The sequence below is a fragment of the Carassius carassius genome, chromosome 28 (assembly GCF_963082965.1).
Source record: "Carassius carassius chromosome 28, fCarCar2.1, whole genome shotgun sequence".
NCBI lineage: Eukaryota > Metazoa > Chordata > Actinopteri > Cypriniformes > Cyprinidae > Carassius > Carassius carassius.
Window position 1 is genome coordinate 3,514,431 of NC_081782.1, and position 18,574 is coordinate 3,533,004.

At 36.4% G+C, this 18,574-nt stretch overlaps 1 protein-coding gene across 3 annotated transcripts; it reads right to left on the reverse strand.

The window, feature by feature from the left end:
- Positions 1-1,627: 1,627 nt before the first annotated feature.
- Positions 1,628-17,223, reverse strand: LOC132107726 (2-phosphoxylose phosphatase 1-like). Of its 3 annotated transcripts, XM_059513891.1 has the most exons (6): positions 17,065-17,223; positions 15,458-15,599; positions 4,791-4,952; positions 4,571-4,697; positions 3,307-3,446; positions 1,628-2,915 (listed from the first exon to the last, which is right to left on the reverse strand). In XM_059513891.1, the coding sequence occupies exons 2-6, from the start codon at positions 15,534-15,536 to the stop codon at positions 1,894-1,896; spliced, it is 1,530 nt and encodes a 509-aa protein (XP_059369874.1). In that variant the 5' UTR covers positions 15,537-15,599; positions 17,065-17,223; the 3' UTR covers positions 1,628-1,893. The 3 variants fall into 3 exon arrangements, with proteins under 3 accessions (XP_059369874.1, XP_059369875.1, XP_059369876.1); XM_059513892.1 differs by lacking the exon at positions 15,458-15,599 and having other exon boundaries at positions 17,065-17,213; XM_059513893.1 differs by lacking the exons at positions 15,458-15,599; positions 17,065-17,223 and adding an exon at positions 13,486-13,549.
- Positions 17,224-18,574: the final 1,351 nt, after the last annotated feature.

Genomic DNA, 18,574 nt, shown 5'->3' on the forward strand with positions numbered 1-18,574 from the left:
TCTGTCCAAGTCAGTGAATGAATGATCTTTTCTTTGGCGAGCAAGGCAGCGGCTAATTAAAATCATCTCGTAGAGATCAGAAGGCCTCAGAATCCTTTACTTACATCCCAATACACACTCTTGGGGAAATTCTGCAGATTACTCCTAGACAGATTTTTGGCTGCTGTGATTGAGCTATTCGACAGGCGAGGCTAAAAACTAGTCAGCATGATTTGCAATCTCATGTTTAACAATCATGACTCAAAGCCAAAGAAGCTTTCTGCATTGTATATGTATAATGCTGACCAATGAAGTGATGCTTGGTCTATTTCTATAGTGCTGACTCAATCTGAGGTCACTTGACTGAACTCTACTCTCAGAGCCACAGATGATGGTCTCCTGCCACCTAGTGGAGATCATACAAAACACAAAAAGAGGACTCGTTATTTAACTAGTTCAACACTTGTATGCTCAAACGAGTTAAAAGTGTGCCTGAAGTTGCCAGTTTCAATGAGATTTACTGGCGTTACACAACTGTGTAGCTGTCCTGGAAACAAATTTTTGTTGCCAGATTGATACACTGAAAAAAAAAAAAAGATTTGTGATGTTAGTGGCACCAGTTTTGTAAATGTGTAAAAGACAGTCCCTTGCAGAATCGGACAGTCAGTTCTCAATTAATCTTTCCACGCTGGACTGTTATTGTTTTATGAAGTAGCCCATTTAAGTTAAATTGCATGCGAATCAAAAACCGTGGTGGGACGCTTTACTTTACATGGGCAGATCTTGGACAGAATGGGCTACAAAGTGGCAGAGAGTCAAAAAGATGTGTATTTTCAGACAAACCATAGAAAGAAATGATTCTTTTATTTATAAATGTGCTTTAAGGTTTGGAAAGTGGCAGTACAGACTGATCACAACATCATTCATGATACAAAAGTTGACTGAATCAGTTTTACAGTACTCAGAATTACTACCACTCCTTTGTTTTACATCTACATTATGTGTAAACAAAGGGAAAGCACTCAAAGAAATTTAAAGAACACAAAATGTGTGAGAAATGTGTACAAACCAGTAAAAACAAATAATTCTGCTAATACTATTCAAGTGAGAACTCATCGAGGAGATGTGAAACTGAAATAACATCAGATTCCTGATCACTGCAGGAACTCTGCAATAAAGTGGCCAAGTGCCCTAAAAGTGTTTCAGAAATGTGGTCTAAAAAGGATATTTTTTTTTTATATTTAGTAAAACCACTGGGATTGTCATTATGACTGTGCAGCAGTCCTAGACCACCAACTCAAAATGAAAGCAAGAAGTGTTTCAACACCTGATTGTTTTGTGTTTGTCTGGATTCAGGAGCTCTTGAATCATAAATCAGACGTTCATACTCAGTCACAGCCTACAGCTTAAAATGCTTCCTGCTTTAAATTTAGTCAGTGACAATAGTATAATGCACCAAAAGCAATGTTGTGCAGGGACAGTTGTTTGGTCCGCAAACATAACACTACATCAAGAACATTAGTAGTACTCTTAAAGGAACAGTTCACAGTTTATGAACATGAACAGTTTTTTTAACCTTCATGTTATACTAAACTCCATTTTAGTTCTTCTTCAGGACACAAAAGAAGTAATTTGCTGCTCTTGATCTGCACAACGAGTGCATTCAGTAACAAGCGAACTGCGAACTCATTAGAATATAGTGCAGAAGTCGTACGGACTTTTAGGGAACTTACTTGCTTTTTTGAGCTTGAAAGTTTTGCATTCATTGAATATTTATCAAAAGTGTTATTTGCATTCCACTAAAAGTCATATCGTTTTGGAAGGACTTGAAGGATGACAGATTTGTACAGAATATTTAGGTAACCATACCTCTTCCTCATCTTTCCTTGCCGTTCCCTCATTCACGTTCACATATTACAGGACAGTTTGGTGGCAGGCCTGCTGGTAACTGGTCGCGTTGACAATATTAAACATATCATTTCTCACAAACGACATGAAATTACCCAGAGGGCATAGCGACTGAGCAGAGTGTCGATTGTGTTCACGGCAGAAGGCTGTGTCAAAGGTCAAGTCCTCTCCGTTATAGAGAACACGGATGAACATGTTCTTCATCCACTGTCCTCGTTTTCTATCACTCTTTCTCTCATTGTCTTTCGCTTCTGGTCCGTTCCACAGCTCAAACACCAGCCTCGCTGCAAACTTTGGAAATCCGGCCCTTTCCAGACCAAGCGCACACAGCACCGGGGCCATTGTTACGTCGTGAGCAGATGCTAAAGCGAAGACCACCTCTTCCGTTCCTCTGCGTGTTTGGCTTGCTCTGACAATCCTCTCCATCCGTGTTGCAGTACGGTTTAAGTACGGATGTGCCGCGAGCACAGCATATCGGCGGTAAAGCCCCGCCTCCCGCCGCTCCAGTTCATCATCTTTCTGCTGCCGTCGAATCACAGCAAAGTGCTGCAGTGTAAGACACGCCCCCTCATCCGGAGCGTTTGATGTAGTCCGTGTGCTAGTGCATGGGAAAGCAAGACCATGACAAAAGTGACACAACAATGCATCCACCGGATTGGCCGCCCTCAGAATTTTTGTGGCCACGCCCAGCGTCTTCGCCATTGTGACGTATGTGCGCTCCAGTTCTGTGTCTGCAGTCCTCTGCCGATACTGCCTGCGCTGCTCCTGCTCCAGGAACCGGTTCCGCGCGGGACAGTCGCACAAGGAACCGCAGAACAGCGTACTCCACTGCTGTCTTACCGTCAGCCGTGACCAATCGAAACGTGGCAGGAAGCCAAAGAGGAAGGCCAATCCACTCTGTAGGGTGCGGCTTTTACCTGTAGTCTCCACCCACAACTGCCGTGGTGACCAATCAGCAGTGAGCAGATTGTGACGCTTGATGTAGGCCTGGCGAAGATGATCGCCGTTTTTCAAGTGCTGCACGACTCCTGATAGAGAAAAAGAGAGAAACATTAGTAAGAATGTGGAATAACATTCCACACCAATGTTATTTTAGTATCATTGACATATTATAGTTTTTATTGATAGTAATACAAAAAAGTTTTTATTTTTATATTTGATTTTACATTACGTTTTAGTAATTATGTGTTTTTGTCATTTTTATAAGTTTTAATTAATGTTAAGGTTTTTTTTTTCTTCAATTTAACTAAATGTTAACAACTAACTGATATTAAGTTAATTCAGTACATTTAATTTGATTTCATGTATGTTTTTATGGTTTCAGTTTTGGTTAACTATATTATCCCAGTCTCACACCTACAATAAATCTATAAATAATAAAATTTTTGATTAAATTTTTTCATATATAAATATATTTACCTGTCTGTGTAAGCTCTCCCATTTCACAGGTGCTGTGATTGGGTAATCGGGGCAGAGATCCCAGTGATGCGTCCCAGTGACCACGCCCACCGAGAGCCATGTGACTAATGAAGGAGGCCAAGAGGGGGTGAGAGGGCTTTCTGCAAAATTATAACCATAAAAGATTTGTGTTTCAGAACTTTAAATCAGGAATAGTTTTAGATGTGATACATTTGAACATCATAGTAGGCATCATAATGACCAACAACGAGCAACTCCATGTGAGCATGTCATTACTAGATGTATCCAGAAGGGGGAGACATTACACTAATGATCTGAATTTAACAAAGCTATTTTATGCAATAAGGACATCTTCAAAAGGGAAAAGTGGTTCATAAGAAGTTGGCTAGCATTTTGATTAATTATACAGCCACCAATAAGTCTACTTTATTTTTAAAGTACATTTTGGGTCAGTCTGTAGTAAAATATTTAACATAGTTTGAAAACAATAAGAATCTACCTTGTTCCAGAAAACTAACTCTCGTCAATTGATGTTGACAACTGCATGTGCCAAAAACAATGATACAAAATTTGGAATTAGAAATACATGAAACATGCATAATTTTAATAATTACTTCATGGGTTTAATGCAGGTCTAATGCAACCAAGGAATAAAACTGGTTAGTAACAACTCTATATCTAACACCACACTGGGTATTATTTCCCTTTGCAGGCAGTTTTAAACGCGCAGGAGATTTCTGACAACATGGGATGTCAGATCACAATATTTTATTATAATGCATCTTCATTTTTGAGTCAAATCCCATCAGATCAACCCGGCCAGTTGGGTCAGGTCACAGAGTTGGCTCAGAGTATATCTGAGCGTATGTAAGAACCAGAGCATGTTAAAGAGAAAGAGATTGAAGGATTTGTGGTTTAGGATTACTTTGTAATACATAAATCATCATGGGAATATTATGATTTGCCATTGATTGGAATACTCTGGACAAAAGCATTTGTCATGCCATAGGAAAGAACACTACGATGAAACAATGGAAATGCAACAACAACTCTATTTTAGGTAGAGTTACAGTTGACTGTTCACTGCTGCAATAACCACAGAGACACGGCTCAGGGACAGATAAAAGACAGAGACGGGAATTAAATATTAATCTGATAATGATTCATAAACTGCATGACCTAAACCTGATAAACACACACACACACTAAGCATGCAAATATAAGTCACTTGTGCTTATCAGATAATTTACATATCAATGTGTACCTCTTGTCTGATAGGACGCAGTCAATGGCAGGCTTCTTGGTTTTGGGGATGGAGTACAGAGGGAAACGGTCTCCATGTCGGATCATCACATGTACCGACAGCAGCCTGTAGTCAGCCGGACTGTGACCTACGCCACACAAATACATCAGCATTCAGCACACGTCTGAGAGAGACTTCAGGTGAGTGAGTGAGAGAGAGGGGAAATTAGTGTGTTTCTTACCCTCCCAGCTGTGCTCGGTAAGGTTGGGGTAATTGCAGTACCGGTGAGAGTCTCGGATGGGATCTGGAGCAGGAGCATCCGTGTGGAGGACCGGATTCACACGCTTTCTGCTTTTACCAAGTGACATTTGCTCTGCCACCGGATTGGTTGGAATGAGGTGCACTAGGGAGAGAAAGAAAGAAAGAAAGAAAGAAAGGACTATGAGAGTCATTGAGCACAAGCACACACTTTTTCCAGCTTCCTCAGTTCTGACCTCATAAAACAAACATTGAGACTGCACAGTACTGCGGATTGTTACATTTTGGGAATTGCTATGGTGATGTGGGCAGAGGGAGGAGCCTGACAGGATTTTATTACCCAGTGACTGACAGCTACTAGAAAGTAGTGCTAGAGAGGATCCAGGGCACCTTGTCTCCAAAAATTTGACTGATGAGGGTCATAAAAGCCATCTGTTCTGGACACCTGTTTGTACACCCCCTCCCCTCCCTGTACACCCTCCAGTGACCTCAATATGAACTTTTGAACCAAGGAGGAATTTCGGAGGGAGGGAAAAGTTGTGGGAAGCTATGTGCTTTTTTTTTTTAAACTTTGAAAAGGGGCGAAATCATGAAAATGGTGTAAGGGAAGATTTTATTAAGGTTTTAAATAAACAGTGTATTTCAAGAAACAGATTATAAACACATAGCAGCAATGGATACAATGTAATGATCGTTTTCGTAGTTGGAAAAGTGTAACAACATTGTTAAAGTTGTTACAAATGAAATAAAACTAGGTTACTGGTTATTTATCTGATACAACCAAACGAGCAAATATAAGAACATATCTTATATCTGATATAAACTAGTATAATATAACGATGGTAAGTAAACGTCTCGAATGAAGACGATGTTTAAAGCAATATTTTAATACCCAAATTCACAGAAATATTGTTTTGTATGAACAAAGAGACCCACTTACATGAGTCCAAAAACTGGGAAAACGAGTCGTATAGGCCCTAAGCGTAAGACCAAACCATTGCAATTAGGATGGTGAAAACTACGGTAAACAGATTCAAACAGAAAGAGCTAACAAAATCATGGAAACATAATCGTTCTGGTTTCAAAGTTTAACGCTATGAAAAACATTGCGTTTTATATCTATTTATATGTGTGTGTGTAAAGTTCTCTAACTTGCTCTATTCTTTTTTTATTCAATCTGTTTTCTTTTTATTTATTATATTATTTAAAAGCCCATGCTTCGTGTACTGTGTTAACCTAACTGAGACTTGTTATAACACTTATATACCATTGCTCTTTTTGTTGTTTTGATTGCTTCCACCGTCCTCATCTGTAAGTCGCTTTGGATAAAAGCGTCTGCTAAATGAATAAATGTAAATGTAAATATCTCACCACTCTAGCAAATTTTAGGTGTACTTAGCGGGGGCTATTGTGTCTTTAGGGTATATTGTACTTATTGTCATTATGGATATTTGTACGCTTATTTTCATTTCGGCATCTTAATGAACACTTACACAATTTGTCTTCGTTTGAGTAACTAACGTTACTCGACGGTCACATTTAAGTTTTCACCGCTTACACTCATCAAAAACACCCGAAACCTGTAACTCTGTCATAATAAGGTTAGTTAAAAATACAAAAACTTAATGCCTGACACCTTTGTAACTGACTAAAAACTGATGTTTAAGCTAAACAAACGACAGTGGCACTGTGCCTAAAACTGCGAACACAAACATCACTAACTTAAATGAACAAAAGACAATAACCACCAATATGTGTTCACACAGTTAACTTTATTTAGATGATTCAACATTAACTTAAATGAACGGATGATAATAACCACCAATATGTGTTCACACAATAAATTTATTTAGATGATTCACGGAAATAAAATAACTCTTGAGTTGTTAGAAGAGAAAAATGTGTACTGAAATAACTGCGAAAATGACTTAAGGGCCCTATGAATCGGTTCATTGAACTAAACTGTTCAAGTGAATCATTTTTCAGAAGTGAATCGGACTTTGCATCACTAAAACAGATCACAAAAAAGAGATTTGTAACATCACAACATGGAAGGAGCGTATACTTCACAAACAGTGTAGAAATCTTTGCAAAGGTGTATGATGGGTATTGTAGTTCCCTGACCTGAAGATCTACGTAGCTTGAATGAGGTATTAGTTAAATGTATTAAATTGAACCCCTTTGTAAAACAAAAACATATAATACATATAATAACAATAAATAACTGTTAACACATATTTAGACTAAACGACTATATTCAAGAATAATACGATATACTGTACATGTGCTAAAATAGGGTTGGCTATGCTGTAATGGAGCAACCGTTGTCATGTTATCTTGTGAACCATTGGGATTCGTGTGTCCTGAAACCAAATAATTGTCTTTATCTTTAGAAAAAGACATTCGTGTCCTGCTGCTGTGGTCTGAATATCCAGTCTGTCTTCATCAGGAAATGATGAACCCCCATCATCAGACCCCGTTCTGGAGATTGTGTGTATGTTTGTTTTTACAGACATATTTCATCATAAAACTAGGTAAGCAGGGCCTTGTAATAATATGGTAAACATGTCATAAGTCGGTCAACTGTGCATCCAGAGTTTATCTTACTACATCTCTATAATAAATTTCTGCAATGGCTATACTTGTCACGGTGTTTTCAAGTCGGGGTCTGGGGGTTGTTTTAGGAGCAAACCCTTGTTTGCCAAACTAGTGTTAAGCAACACTGTCCGCATTTTTAAAGTTAAAGAGGATAATGAACACTTTCACAATCTATTATTGTCAGAATGCATAATCAGTGTTAGGGGTCAACTAGTTACATATAGCTAAATTATATCATTTGATTACAAAAATAAAATGTAATCAGTTACAGTCACAGAAAAAATAATTAAATTGCGGTTAATTATGAAAATGTTACATCTGAATATTTTTTCACACACGTACAGATTTAATTGATATATTTCATAAACCACCTTAACTAACTCTAACTACTCTATGTATTTAATCTCCAAGCAAATCTGATTTCGTGGTGGTTGTGCTTTAAAATGAAATCACGATCACAATCCTAATTTAAGTGATGAAGGATTTTGAAAAGTCTGACGGTCATTAGTTGTTGATTACTGTTAACCCCGTCCTGTTTACACGTTTCAAAAGATTAACGGTTGAAAACATTACAAGTCTTAAAACATGTAATAAAAAGTAATCAATTACATTACTTTTTTAAAGAAATTGATATAGTTCCACAACCTTTTAGATTTTAAATAGGGTCATTTGTGATCTATAACCTATTGCAAAGTTCATAGTAACCTCCCCAAAACTGTGCGTAAAATAATTCCACCAAGGTCTCAGTTACAGCTAAACGTTAAAACAAAAACTTAAGGTCTTTGTCGGCAGTTTTGTGAGGAATGTGTGTGAAAACCGCGTGGTTTGAAAGAAAAATGTTTTAGCTTATATATGTGATTTTACTACAAACTATAAGCAATCTAACTAAGAAACCTAATATGTTTTTATTTATTTTTTATTTTCCAACCAAACCGGTTGTTCGCATTTAAAAAGTCATAAGAATGTTTATTGTGTTTTGAAAAGAAAGTAAGTTATGATATATAAATAATATATTTTTTATTGTTTAACATCAACCACAATGCGTTTATGTATTTCTTCTGCTTCATGTATACAACAGTTACCGTACACACATTCAAGAGAAATGCATAAACTCAGTTGTTTTAAACAATCTAAACCAACTAGTCTGTCATTAAAAAACTCTTAAATATTTTTCTTCACGCATCTATTTTCATCTGTCTCTGGACTCTTGCTAAAAACATTTGAGTGCTGACATGAATCCTACATGAAAGCTAAAAAATAATACTTTTTAAACTATTTTAAACATCATGGTTAACAACCCCATTTGGAAAGTGATAAAGGACATCTAATGTTTTTCTGTATGTCTACATCTGTATCTGTGTGTGTGTGTGTGTGTGTGTGTGTGTGTGTGTTTGTTTGTTTATGATTGTATGGTTGTGTTTGTGTACTTGTTTGCATTCTCAGTACATCTATGTTGAGGTTGAAAGATCTATGGGTTAATAAAAATAATAAATAAATGTAATTAAAATAAAAACTAACGATATATATATATATATATATATATATATATATATATATATATATATATATAAAACACCCTCTGTCTTGTTAATCCTAACATTGGGATGTATGACTGGATGGTTTTGGCGGTTAAATGACAACACCAGATGCCGGACACAGTCACGTTTCGATGCACGACTTGAGACGATATATTTCTTTCCTGTTATATTGTTAAATGGGGATACTTTTAACTACATATGTCTGGTTTATTTACTAGATAACACGACATAAGCGCGGGAGAAGGACAGTATGTGTGTGTGTGTGGGTGTGGGTGTGTGGGTGTGGGTGTTGGGTGTATTGAGACTTGAAAAAAGCAAGGTAGACTACGCTTGTTTGTTTGTGTATTTATGTACCTGTTTGAGTGTATATTTGTATTTGTTTGGTTACATGTTCATGTTTTCTGTATGTTTAAATTTGTATCTGTGTGTGTGTGTGTGTGTGTGTGTGTGTGTGTGTGTGTGTGTGTGTATGTGTGTGTTTATGATTGTATGGTTGTGTTTGTGTACTTGTTTGCATTCTCAGTACATCTATGTTGAGGTTGAAAGATCTAGGGGTTAATAAAATTATAAATGTAACTAAAATAATCTAAATTAATTCGAATTAAACTACATTTTTCTATGGTCTGACTTGTTAAAAGATTTCACATCCTTTTGACCAGTAGATGAACTTTCAGCTAAACTTACTATCCAGGTCTAACCCATAAAGTTGAAATTGTCACCCTTTGATCACGGAAAACACCAGAACCCCCGGAAAACTAATTAGATTACAGTTGAGTTGCAAACCCCCCTCCAAAAAACCTTTAGATGTTTTAAAGTCTGACATGGTCGTAAAAGTTAACAAAGACACCAGACGCGTTTCTACGCACTACTAGAGATGAAATATTTAGCCTTTCCTGTAATGTTGTAAAAGTTTCTTTGGCAAGAAAAGCCCATCTTGACATATCACATTCATTCCTGTTTAATATTTGTGTTTGCCTAAACGCATGTTTTAATTGATATAGCAATGATATAAGTTAATATTGACAACATAAAAGACGTATTCAAGGGTTTAGACTACTAAAGTATGTGTGAGTGACTTATTAAAATTAAATAAAACAACACTTTTTCCAACAAGGAATTTTGTTGAGATTAAATAATTAAATCGTATATGTAAACCTAATTTTATAGTTAAAACATCGGTCTAATATTAAAACCAGGTAGAATGTTTTCATCGAATGAGAACTGATGTGTTGTTATTAAAAACATTTCTTGGTTTAATTCTTTTAACATACATTTAAACCTTTGCGACCAACGTTATTAGGGTGGTTGGGGAAGTGTTAGTGTGTGTTTTTTATTTTTTATTCGATGCTTTAAACATTAAAAACATAAAGACGTCCATTACATCATAAAACAAAATAAATGTAAAATAAATAAAACAACACTTAAGAAAAAATAAAAATATAATGATAAAGAAAATGTAGTGGGGAGTAACAGATTTTCACATTAAGAAACCAAAGTCCTCTAATGAAGAATACAAAAGTCTTGGTTTGGGACTTTTCACGCCTTTTAACGCCCCCAAATACATCACAAATTCCACTTTAAACGCCACTAAACGTGGGGAAATTTTGAAAAACATACATTTATGAATCTAGAATTTCGTGCCAGAAGTTAATAAGTTAATAAGAAGTTAGTAAGTGTGAGTGGCTTATTAAAATAAAATAAAACATCAAGGTCTTTTGTTTAGATTAAAAATAAAGAGCATAGAATACCAGAAAGAACATCTAATCATCCGTCCGTTTATACTACAGAAATGATTGTCATATTTTTGGCTCTTCAGTGGGGTTGAACACATTAAAGTAGTCATATGTTCAGACTCATTTTCAGTACTATCAAGTTTAAAGAGTGGTGAAGCTTCTACTAGACAAAGCATTTTGTCAGGCATTTTACAGAGTTTGTTCAGAATACAAGCAATAACAAAGATTTATTTTGTATGGATACCCACACATATAGTTAATGAAAGTAGTGGACCAGATAAAAGTGGACCATTAAAATGTCAGACATCTTATTTAATACTCCAATGAGTAAATTAGAAATAAAAGGTCTAATTAAAAATAAATAAAAATAAAAAGATACGTGTCAAATTAAATGGGTTGGTTAGAATAAATGCCATCATTTATATAATATTCAAAGACCAGTTGGAAATGAATGGAGAATTTTTGGGAATAGAAGAGAAGATCTCGCCATAGAATTGGACACATTGCACTTAATCAGTCATTATTTATAAGATGAAATACATGTGTCTGGACTTTGTGTTAAATGCGATATTGTGAAACAGTTGAGTGTGTGTGTGTGTGTGTGTGTGTGTGTGTGTGTGTGTGTGTGTTAATTGACATAGCTTGAGAAATTAAGCATGACAAAAATAAAAAAATATATCGACGGAGATAGTCTAAATTTAGACTAGTCATAGATTAAAGTAATTAACTTAACACATTTAAAACAAATAACGCTTTTTCAACTATGTTTTTTTTTAAGACTAGCCTAAAAGTAAATAAAAATCGTATAGTTCTACATCATTTAACAAGTAAAAATTGACCATATGTTTAAACGGATATAAAGTTTGCACTAATTAAGGACTGATGTCTATTTATTAAAAACTACTTAGTTTAATTATTGTAACGTTTAAATCTATTTAATGCTGCTATCACGCCTCCTGCCCTGCCCTCTCTAGCGCTGGAGGCGTGGTTTTTTTCCCGGAGCATTCCCGAGCCTCATTCTAACTGTTCATCGGTGCCGGGAGGTTGTTTTACGGACGCTTCACAACTCTGCCGGAGGATCTTTTTTTTTTTCTTTCATCTAACAGTCTTGCTTTTTAAAATTGTAGTTAGTGGTAAAGTACTGCATAGATTTGACAAGTATCTTGTCTGATGTAGGCTATTTTCTTTTAGATCCGCGTAAATGCCTAAGTTACCTATTTTTTTCTTTTGTTTTAACTTTTCACCCGACGTGACAAACGCCTACTTTCTTGGTTTATAACATTGCTTTACGTTCGCTTCTTTTTTTTTTTGTTTGAGTCGAGCTAACGTTACCGGAGACGTCATAACACTTTCCTGTGAGATCTTTTTTTTCTTTTGTTTAACTCTTGTCAGTAAAATTTTAGTTAGTGGTAAAGTACAACATAGTTTTGACAAGTATCTTGTGCTGGTGTTTTAAAGACGGGGTCTGGTGTATTTTATTTTAGATCCGCGTAATGTCTACCATCTTTTTTCTTTTGTTTTAACTTTTCACCCGACGTGACAAAACTCCTACTTTTCTGGTTTGTATCGCTGCTTTACATTCATTTCTTTTTTTCAGTTTGAGGTAAGGTACAAATGCTAAAACTCTATTACCTAGTTTTCTTTATTTTTTAACTGGTAACAAAACACCATTTTTAAATTGTAATGCTACAAGCTCTCACATCTTTTTCACGTATTGCTTAATGAAAACATATCTGATAGTTTTGACTCGTTTGGTTGTATCAGATAAATAACCAGTAACCTAGTTTTATTTCATTTGTAACAACTTTAACAATGTTGTTACACTTTTCCAACTACGAAAACGATCATTACATTGTATCCATTGCTGCTATGTGTTCATAATCTGTTTCTTGAAATACACTGTTTATTTAAAACCTTAATAAAATCTTCCCTTACACCATTTTCATGATTTCGCCCCTTTTCAAAGTTTAAAAAAAAAAGCACATAGCTTCCCACAACTTTTCCCTCCCTCCGAAATTCCTCCTTGGTTCATAAGTTCATATTGAGGTCACTGGAGGGTGTACAGGGAGGGGAGGGGGTGTACAAACAGGTGTCCAGAACAGATGGCTTTTATGACCCTCATCAGTCAAATTTTTGGAGACAAGGTGCCCTGGATCCTCTCTAGTGCTACAATCCTTCAATGTGACAGATGAAAACATCTGGATTTGACTAAACATCTAAGCTGCATACTTGCATTTAAAAGTACAAATAAACAACGGCAGGAACTCATTAAAGGGCTCATAATTATGATCAAGCTAATTTTCTTGGAGTTAAAGAGTAAACTGCACAATAAAACCATACTCCAACTTTAAGAACGGTCCAAAACCAGCATTTATAGAAACTATGACGCTTTAACAAAATGACCAAATTATGACTGTTCTGGCAAAAAACTAAAACAAATAAAAAACCTTCACTAACATATGTAGATCTCAAAAATAAATAAATAAACTGTTGTAAACAATGCATGATATGAGTCTTAAATAACATGAACCGTATGTTTTATTATAACTTCAATGCATGAAGTTAAGCCAGGCATTGCTAACATTTTTAATCATTCCTTCTATATAACAATTTGGCATAAATTTGAGCATAGTCACTTCTACAAATTTCTTTTAACCCACTGACATTAAAAAATATTTATGCAACATTATGAAAAACACTGTTCAATAAAGCTAAACACAGAATAAATGAATGAATACATGGGAATGGGCTGAAAGATACACATCAGCATTTCTAACTAACCCTAACCCTAACCAGGAGTTAAACTCACCAGACAGAAGTATGACAGTTAGCTGGTTTATACGCAGAGCGATGGACATTCTGGAGATGTTAAAGCCAGTGTGTGCAGGTGTATGTGTATTTGCACCTCTTACTGGTTTTAAATCAGAATCAAACCCCATTTGATTCCTGTAAAAGCTGCCTAACCAATCGCTTGTAAGCTTGGAGCTCTCAGCCAATCACAGCTCAGCTCAGTGCAGAGGCCGGCCACACAAAGAGCTCTTTGTAGCTGAAAGGCTGAGCATAGTGTACAAAATGAATCACACACACCTAAACACAAATACAATAGACTCAAATCAAACAGGACAGACAGTGTTTGCACTGCCGCTCAAGGCCGTCAGGCTGATATCGTGTGTGTTGTTAGTAGTGTGTACTTAGTAGTGTGTGACAGAAACCCACAATTCACTGGGATGAGAACCGGTCATCTTTCATTCTTCACTTCTGTCTTTCTCGTTCTCGATGTATGGCCTCTTTCTCTCTCTCTCTATAGACCTGAAGCCTCTTTCTTTAAAACTACATCAGTCATGCTTGAGTGAACTGAAGTGAAGAGAGAGAAGAAGAGAGGTCGGCTATTTTAAGATGCTGCTCTGTACTACATTCAGCTTTCAGCTCTTGTTGGAGACACCACAAAAGGAAGGAATAAATTAGTAATGACCTCACACAGGGCAAAAGAAACAGACAACGTGAGGAAGAAGACAGTAAGGATGAAAAACAGTTTGGGCAAAGATACACATGCATTCAGGCATTTAAGAACACTTAAGATCATTAGATTACAAAATAAACCAAGTGTGTAAACAGAGGCTGTTTGCAGAGTTATTGCAGCTGGTCTCAGTGTGGATGTATAACACAGGCCCCAAGCAATGAAATGCTTTAAGAACAGAAAGAGACTGTAAACCAGGTCAAAGGTCATGTCGTTACTATCAACAAGCACACATGCATGTCTGAACACAACAAAAATGTGGTTTTCTTATGTTGCTCTGCTGCTCAGACTGAGCTGTGATTGGCTGTTGAATACAGAAGGCGGGTATTAAGTGGATCGTTGACCAATCCCCGCTCACCTTCTCATGTTTGGTTTCATTAGTATTCAAATTCGTACCATCTGTGCTTTTAAATGACTAAATTAGCAGGATTTTCCCGTAGCTGTCACTGTGACATGAAACGTTTAATCTGCTGATATTTGCAGGGCTGGTTTCTCAGATCCCAGTCCACGGTGAAAGAGGATTTTGAGTCAAGGACAGAGGACATTGGTGTCTATTCTGGGAATAATCTGTCTCTGAAGCAAATCTGACTGACCATTGCATCAAAAAAAATACATAAACATTCATCTACTGCAAACCATGTCCCCGCTGATGACTTTCAGGGGCTTTGCTTTCACTTCTTAAAAATAAAAATTAAATAAAATTTCCCCGTTTATTTTCAAATGCATATTATAGATCTGATTGAACTTTTTTTTTTTTTGACGCCGTAATTCTTAATCAAAATCTCTTCCAGTGAAAACGACAGATAGAGATTTAAATCCAATTCATGTTATAGATCTTATTATGGACATTTCATCCATGCATGGGTGTGATTTTTTTGTTTTGACCTTGTAATTTTTAATAAAAATATAGATACAAATTGTATTTTTTTGGTTTGCATTTATTATATTTTCAGTCAATTGAAAATGTATCCCTTAAAACTGTGCTCTACTGAAATGTGGAAAATCCATGATATATAAGGCATATCTTCAAGGGAAATGCCTTTGTTTAGAGTGCTGAATGAGACCCTATTCCCACTGGACACAAAACCCACACTCATGCACATACTAAGAATGTAAATACAATTCAGCGGAGGTTATATTCCCACCTGACAGACTAAACACACAAACACAGCAGTCCCTGGAGAAACCTTAGAGCATGCATGAATAGCTGTAAGTTCATAGAGAGGAAATGTGACTGGAATTATACATTGTGTTTAACACTTACAATACTGCAGGCTGAAACTCAGCACCGCCAGCAGTGCACCCACCACCAGCACCAGCATGAAACGGCTTCGTGCCAGCATTGTCCTGTGATTGGTTCAGACGACTGTCCATCAGCCATACATGCACAGCCCCCGTACTGTCGCCTGGGAAATTAAGAGCAACGGTAAAGTAATATTGCACACATATGAAAAACACTAAATGCATGCAATGCTTAACAACTGTTGAGATGCTACAAGGACAAAATGCTCAACGCAAACATTGTAATGAAAACCCCACAATGCTGGTTTCCCGTTTATATGCAGCAAAATACAGCCAAAGTCTGGTGAAACACAAACTGACAAACCTACACACTACACCAAGAGGCAACGTGTAATTTACCCTGGTTGCACAGAAGCAAAATCTGCTATTAACTCTAAATACAGATAAGAGCTGTGTCTTTAAATTCCTACAGTGAGCTTTTTGAGCGAATCTGAAACATGCACAGCTGATGAACTGAGCAGATGTTAAAAGTCGCCAGAGAGTATTAAACCACTTCCCAGATTACAACCTCACTCCTCAGAGTAAAAACAGATATGCATTGAAATGTGCTAAATGTGACACCAGTATTACAGCTGCAGTTAGACTTGATCACCTTTTTCGCTGTTGGTTTTGTTTAAATATATCCCCTGTAACTGTAATGTCTTTTGCAGCATGACATGTTTTATTCCATCTAAAAGTATTTTAACTTTTTGTGTAATTATTACTCATGCCGTTTAATGGCAGGAGAGATTACATGAAATTTTTATGCTTTTAAAATGTGTCGCACAGCAGGGTTATTTAAATGAACTAATGAATGCTACAACAATTCAGAGATGCATTTCATACAATGACTTGAATACACACTAGTCTATAATGAACATGTTTTAGGTTTCTGAAATGAAAAGAACCATCTTGTCAGTTCTGTAGAAAAAAAACATTACAGGGTCATCGAGTTCATAAATTTCACAATGGACTTTTTTTTTTATAAAAGGCCTGTTTTGCAAAAAAAAAAAAAAAAACTTTTTTACACCTTTCACATCATACAACCGGTTTATGTGTGTGTGTGTGTGCGTGTGTGTATATATATATATATATATAAATACATATACACACACACATATACACTTACCTACCTATATTCTAAGGACTGCGTACTTTATATTATTACTGTATTTTTTGCAGATTTGAATATGTGTTTCTAAATATTTTACGATTTTCTCTGCAGGATTGTATTTCTTTATAGGCCATATGGAGAAGTTGCCGAGAAGACTGCTCGCATTTCATAACGCATTTACACAATATATGTCCCTGCCTGAAAGTGTTTAATCTTCAAACTCTGACAATGCTGGAACAGCGCTGTTTTCCTGCAAATATTTTACATTTTGTGTTTTACGAGTGAAGACGATCAGTTTGCGATCTCGACAGCGCAACAGCGGCGTCTTCGTGAAATCGTGCAGAAGGAAAATGCGAAGAATTCGTACAGAACACGACAGAACTGCATAGGATTCTGAAGGTAGAAGCAGCGCGTGCAGTGAGATCAGCAGATCAAACACACGGAAAGACACGTCAAGTGTGGGAAACCCGCTTTACCTGAGCCAACAGAGCCGAGATATTCCGTTCAGAGGAGTCGATCCGTGCCCTGATCCATCTGCCCCTGAAGAATGATCAGACTCAGCCCCGATATGAGCCTCTAACAATATAAACTGTGTGTGTGTCTGTGTGTGTGTGTGTCTCACACATATTATTTTTGTGTTTCATTGCTCCCTCTGCTGGTCATAGATGACAAACCGTTGTGGTGATGTGATGGTGTCTCATACACTAAAGCACTGTATATTTATAGGCTATATAATAACCTTCGCCTGGCATGTTGTGGTAGCAGTACAAGTCTGTGAGATGTTCTCACTACTCAATGCTTTGTGTGTAGGCATGTGTTTCTTGCGCCCTCATGCACGTAGACCTGAAAACTATTAATGATCCATTCTGGTTTTGCTTCAGAACACAGATTTTATACTGGACATCAAGTGGCAAAAGTATTTATTAACTGTCTCTTGAATTTGCCTGATGGGAGTGTGACCTACAAACAACGTTTACCCTTGTTGCAGACTATATTCATTCCTTTTGAAGTATACTAGTAATAATAGTAAGCCTATTTATTTTGTAAGTATGCACAATTGTATGGCTAGTTGCACTGTGTAATTTGCATTTAACATAGTCTAGATTTCTTTGCTGTCTGTCATTTTATGCCGCTGTGTGTGTGTGTGTGCTTGTTTGTATTGATTCTATGTTATTTGAACTGGTAGCCAGGTCATTTATCGACGACTGACCCATTACGGTACTTAATTGGTCTTTGGCGATACATTTGTATGTTTTTGGTATTTTGCATGTTTGTTCTTTTTGAGCTTATTGAAAGGGTTAAAGTGGATTTGTAGAGCAGCTCTAACAAGACAGTATAGTGTAATTATTAAGTTGAAGTCAGTTCAGTCAGTGTTTGTTCATTTCAGTTCAAACTGTGAAAAGTTTAATCAATTATAAAGCAAGATCAAGCTTGTAAGGAATAGTGGAGCAGAAGGGAAAGAGGAACTATGCAACAAGGATATACCAATTAGATACCAGTCAGAGAAGTACACTAATACTTACCATTCTCCCACAAAAAACAAAAACAAAAACAAAAAAACAAAGAATAAGCGTTTTCTGCCCTCTCAGACTTGCAGACACATTGACTGTCTGTGAGAGGTTCGCTAATTAATGCATGTTTGCGCACTGACTCATGTGACTTTTGTAGTTAAAGTCATACATACAGCCACAACCTGAATGAATAGAAGACTGAATCACTTTAATTATAGACCTGCCTGTTTACACAGAATACACACAGTTCAAACAGCCTCTGTCTTCTAAAATGCCCTATTACATTACTGACAGTTGTGATAGAGATATTCTGTGTCTTCATCTCAGATTTTGTCTCTCTTGAACATACAGAAACAGTAACTGCAAATGCCTCTGTTAATTATTCAACTAATTATTTATAACCTAAATATTTGAGGTTTGTTAATTGCATTTTGCATCTAATAATGGTTAGGATATACTTTTGTAATAGTTTAAT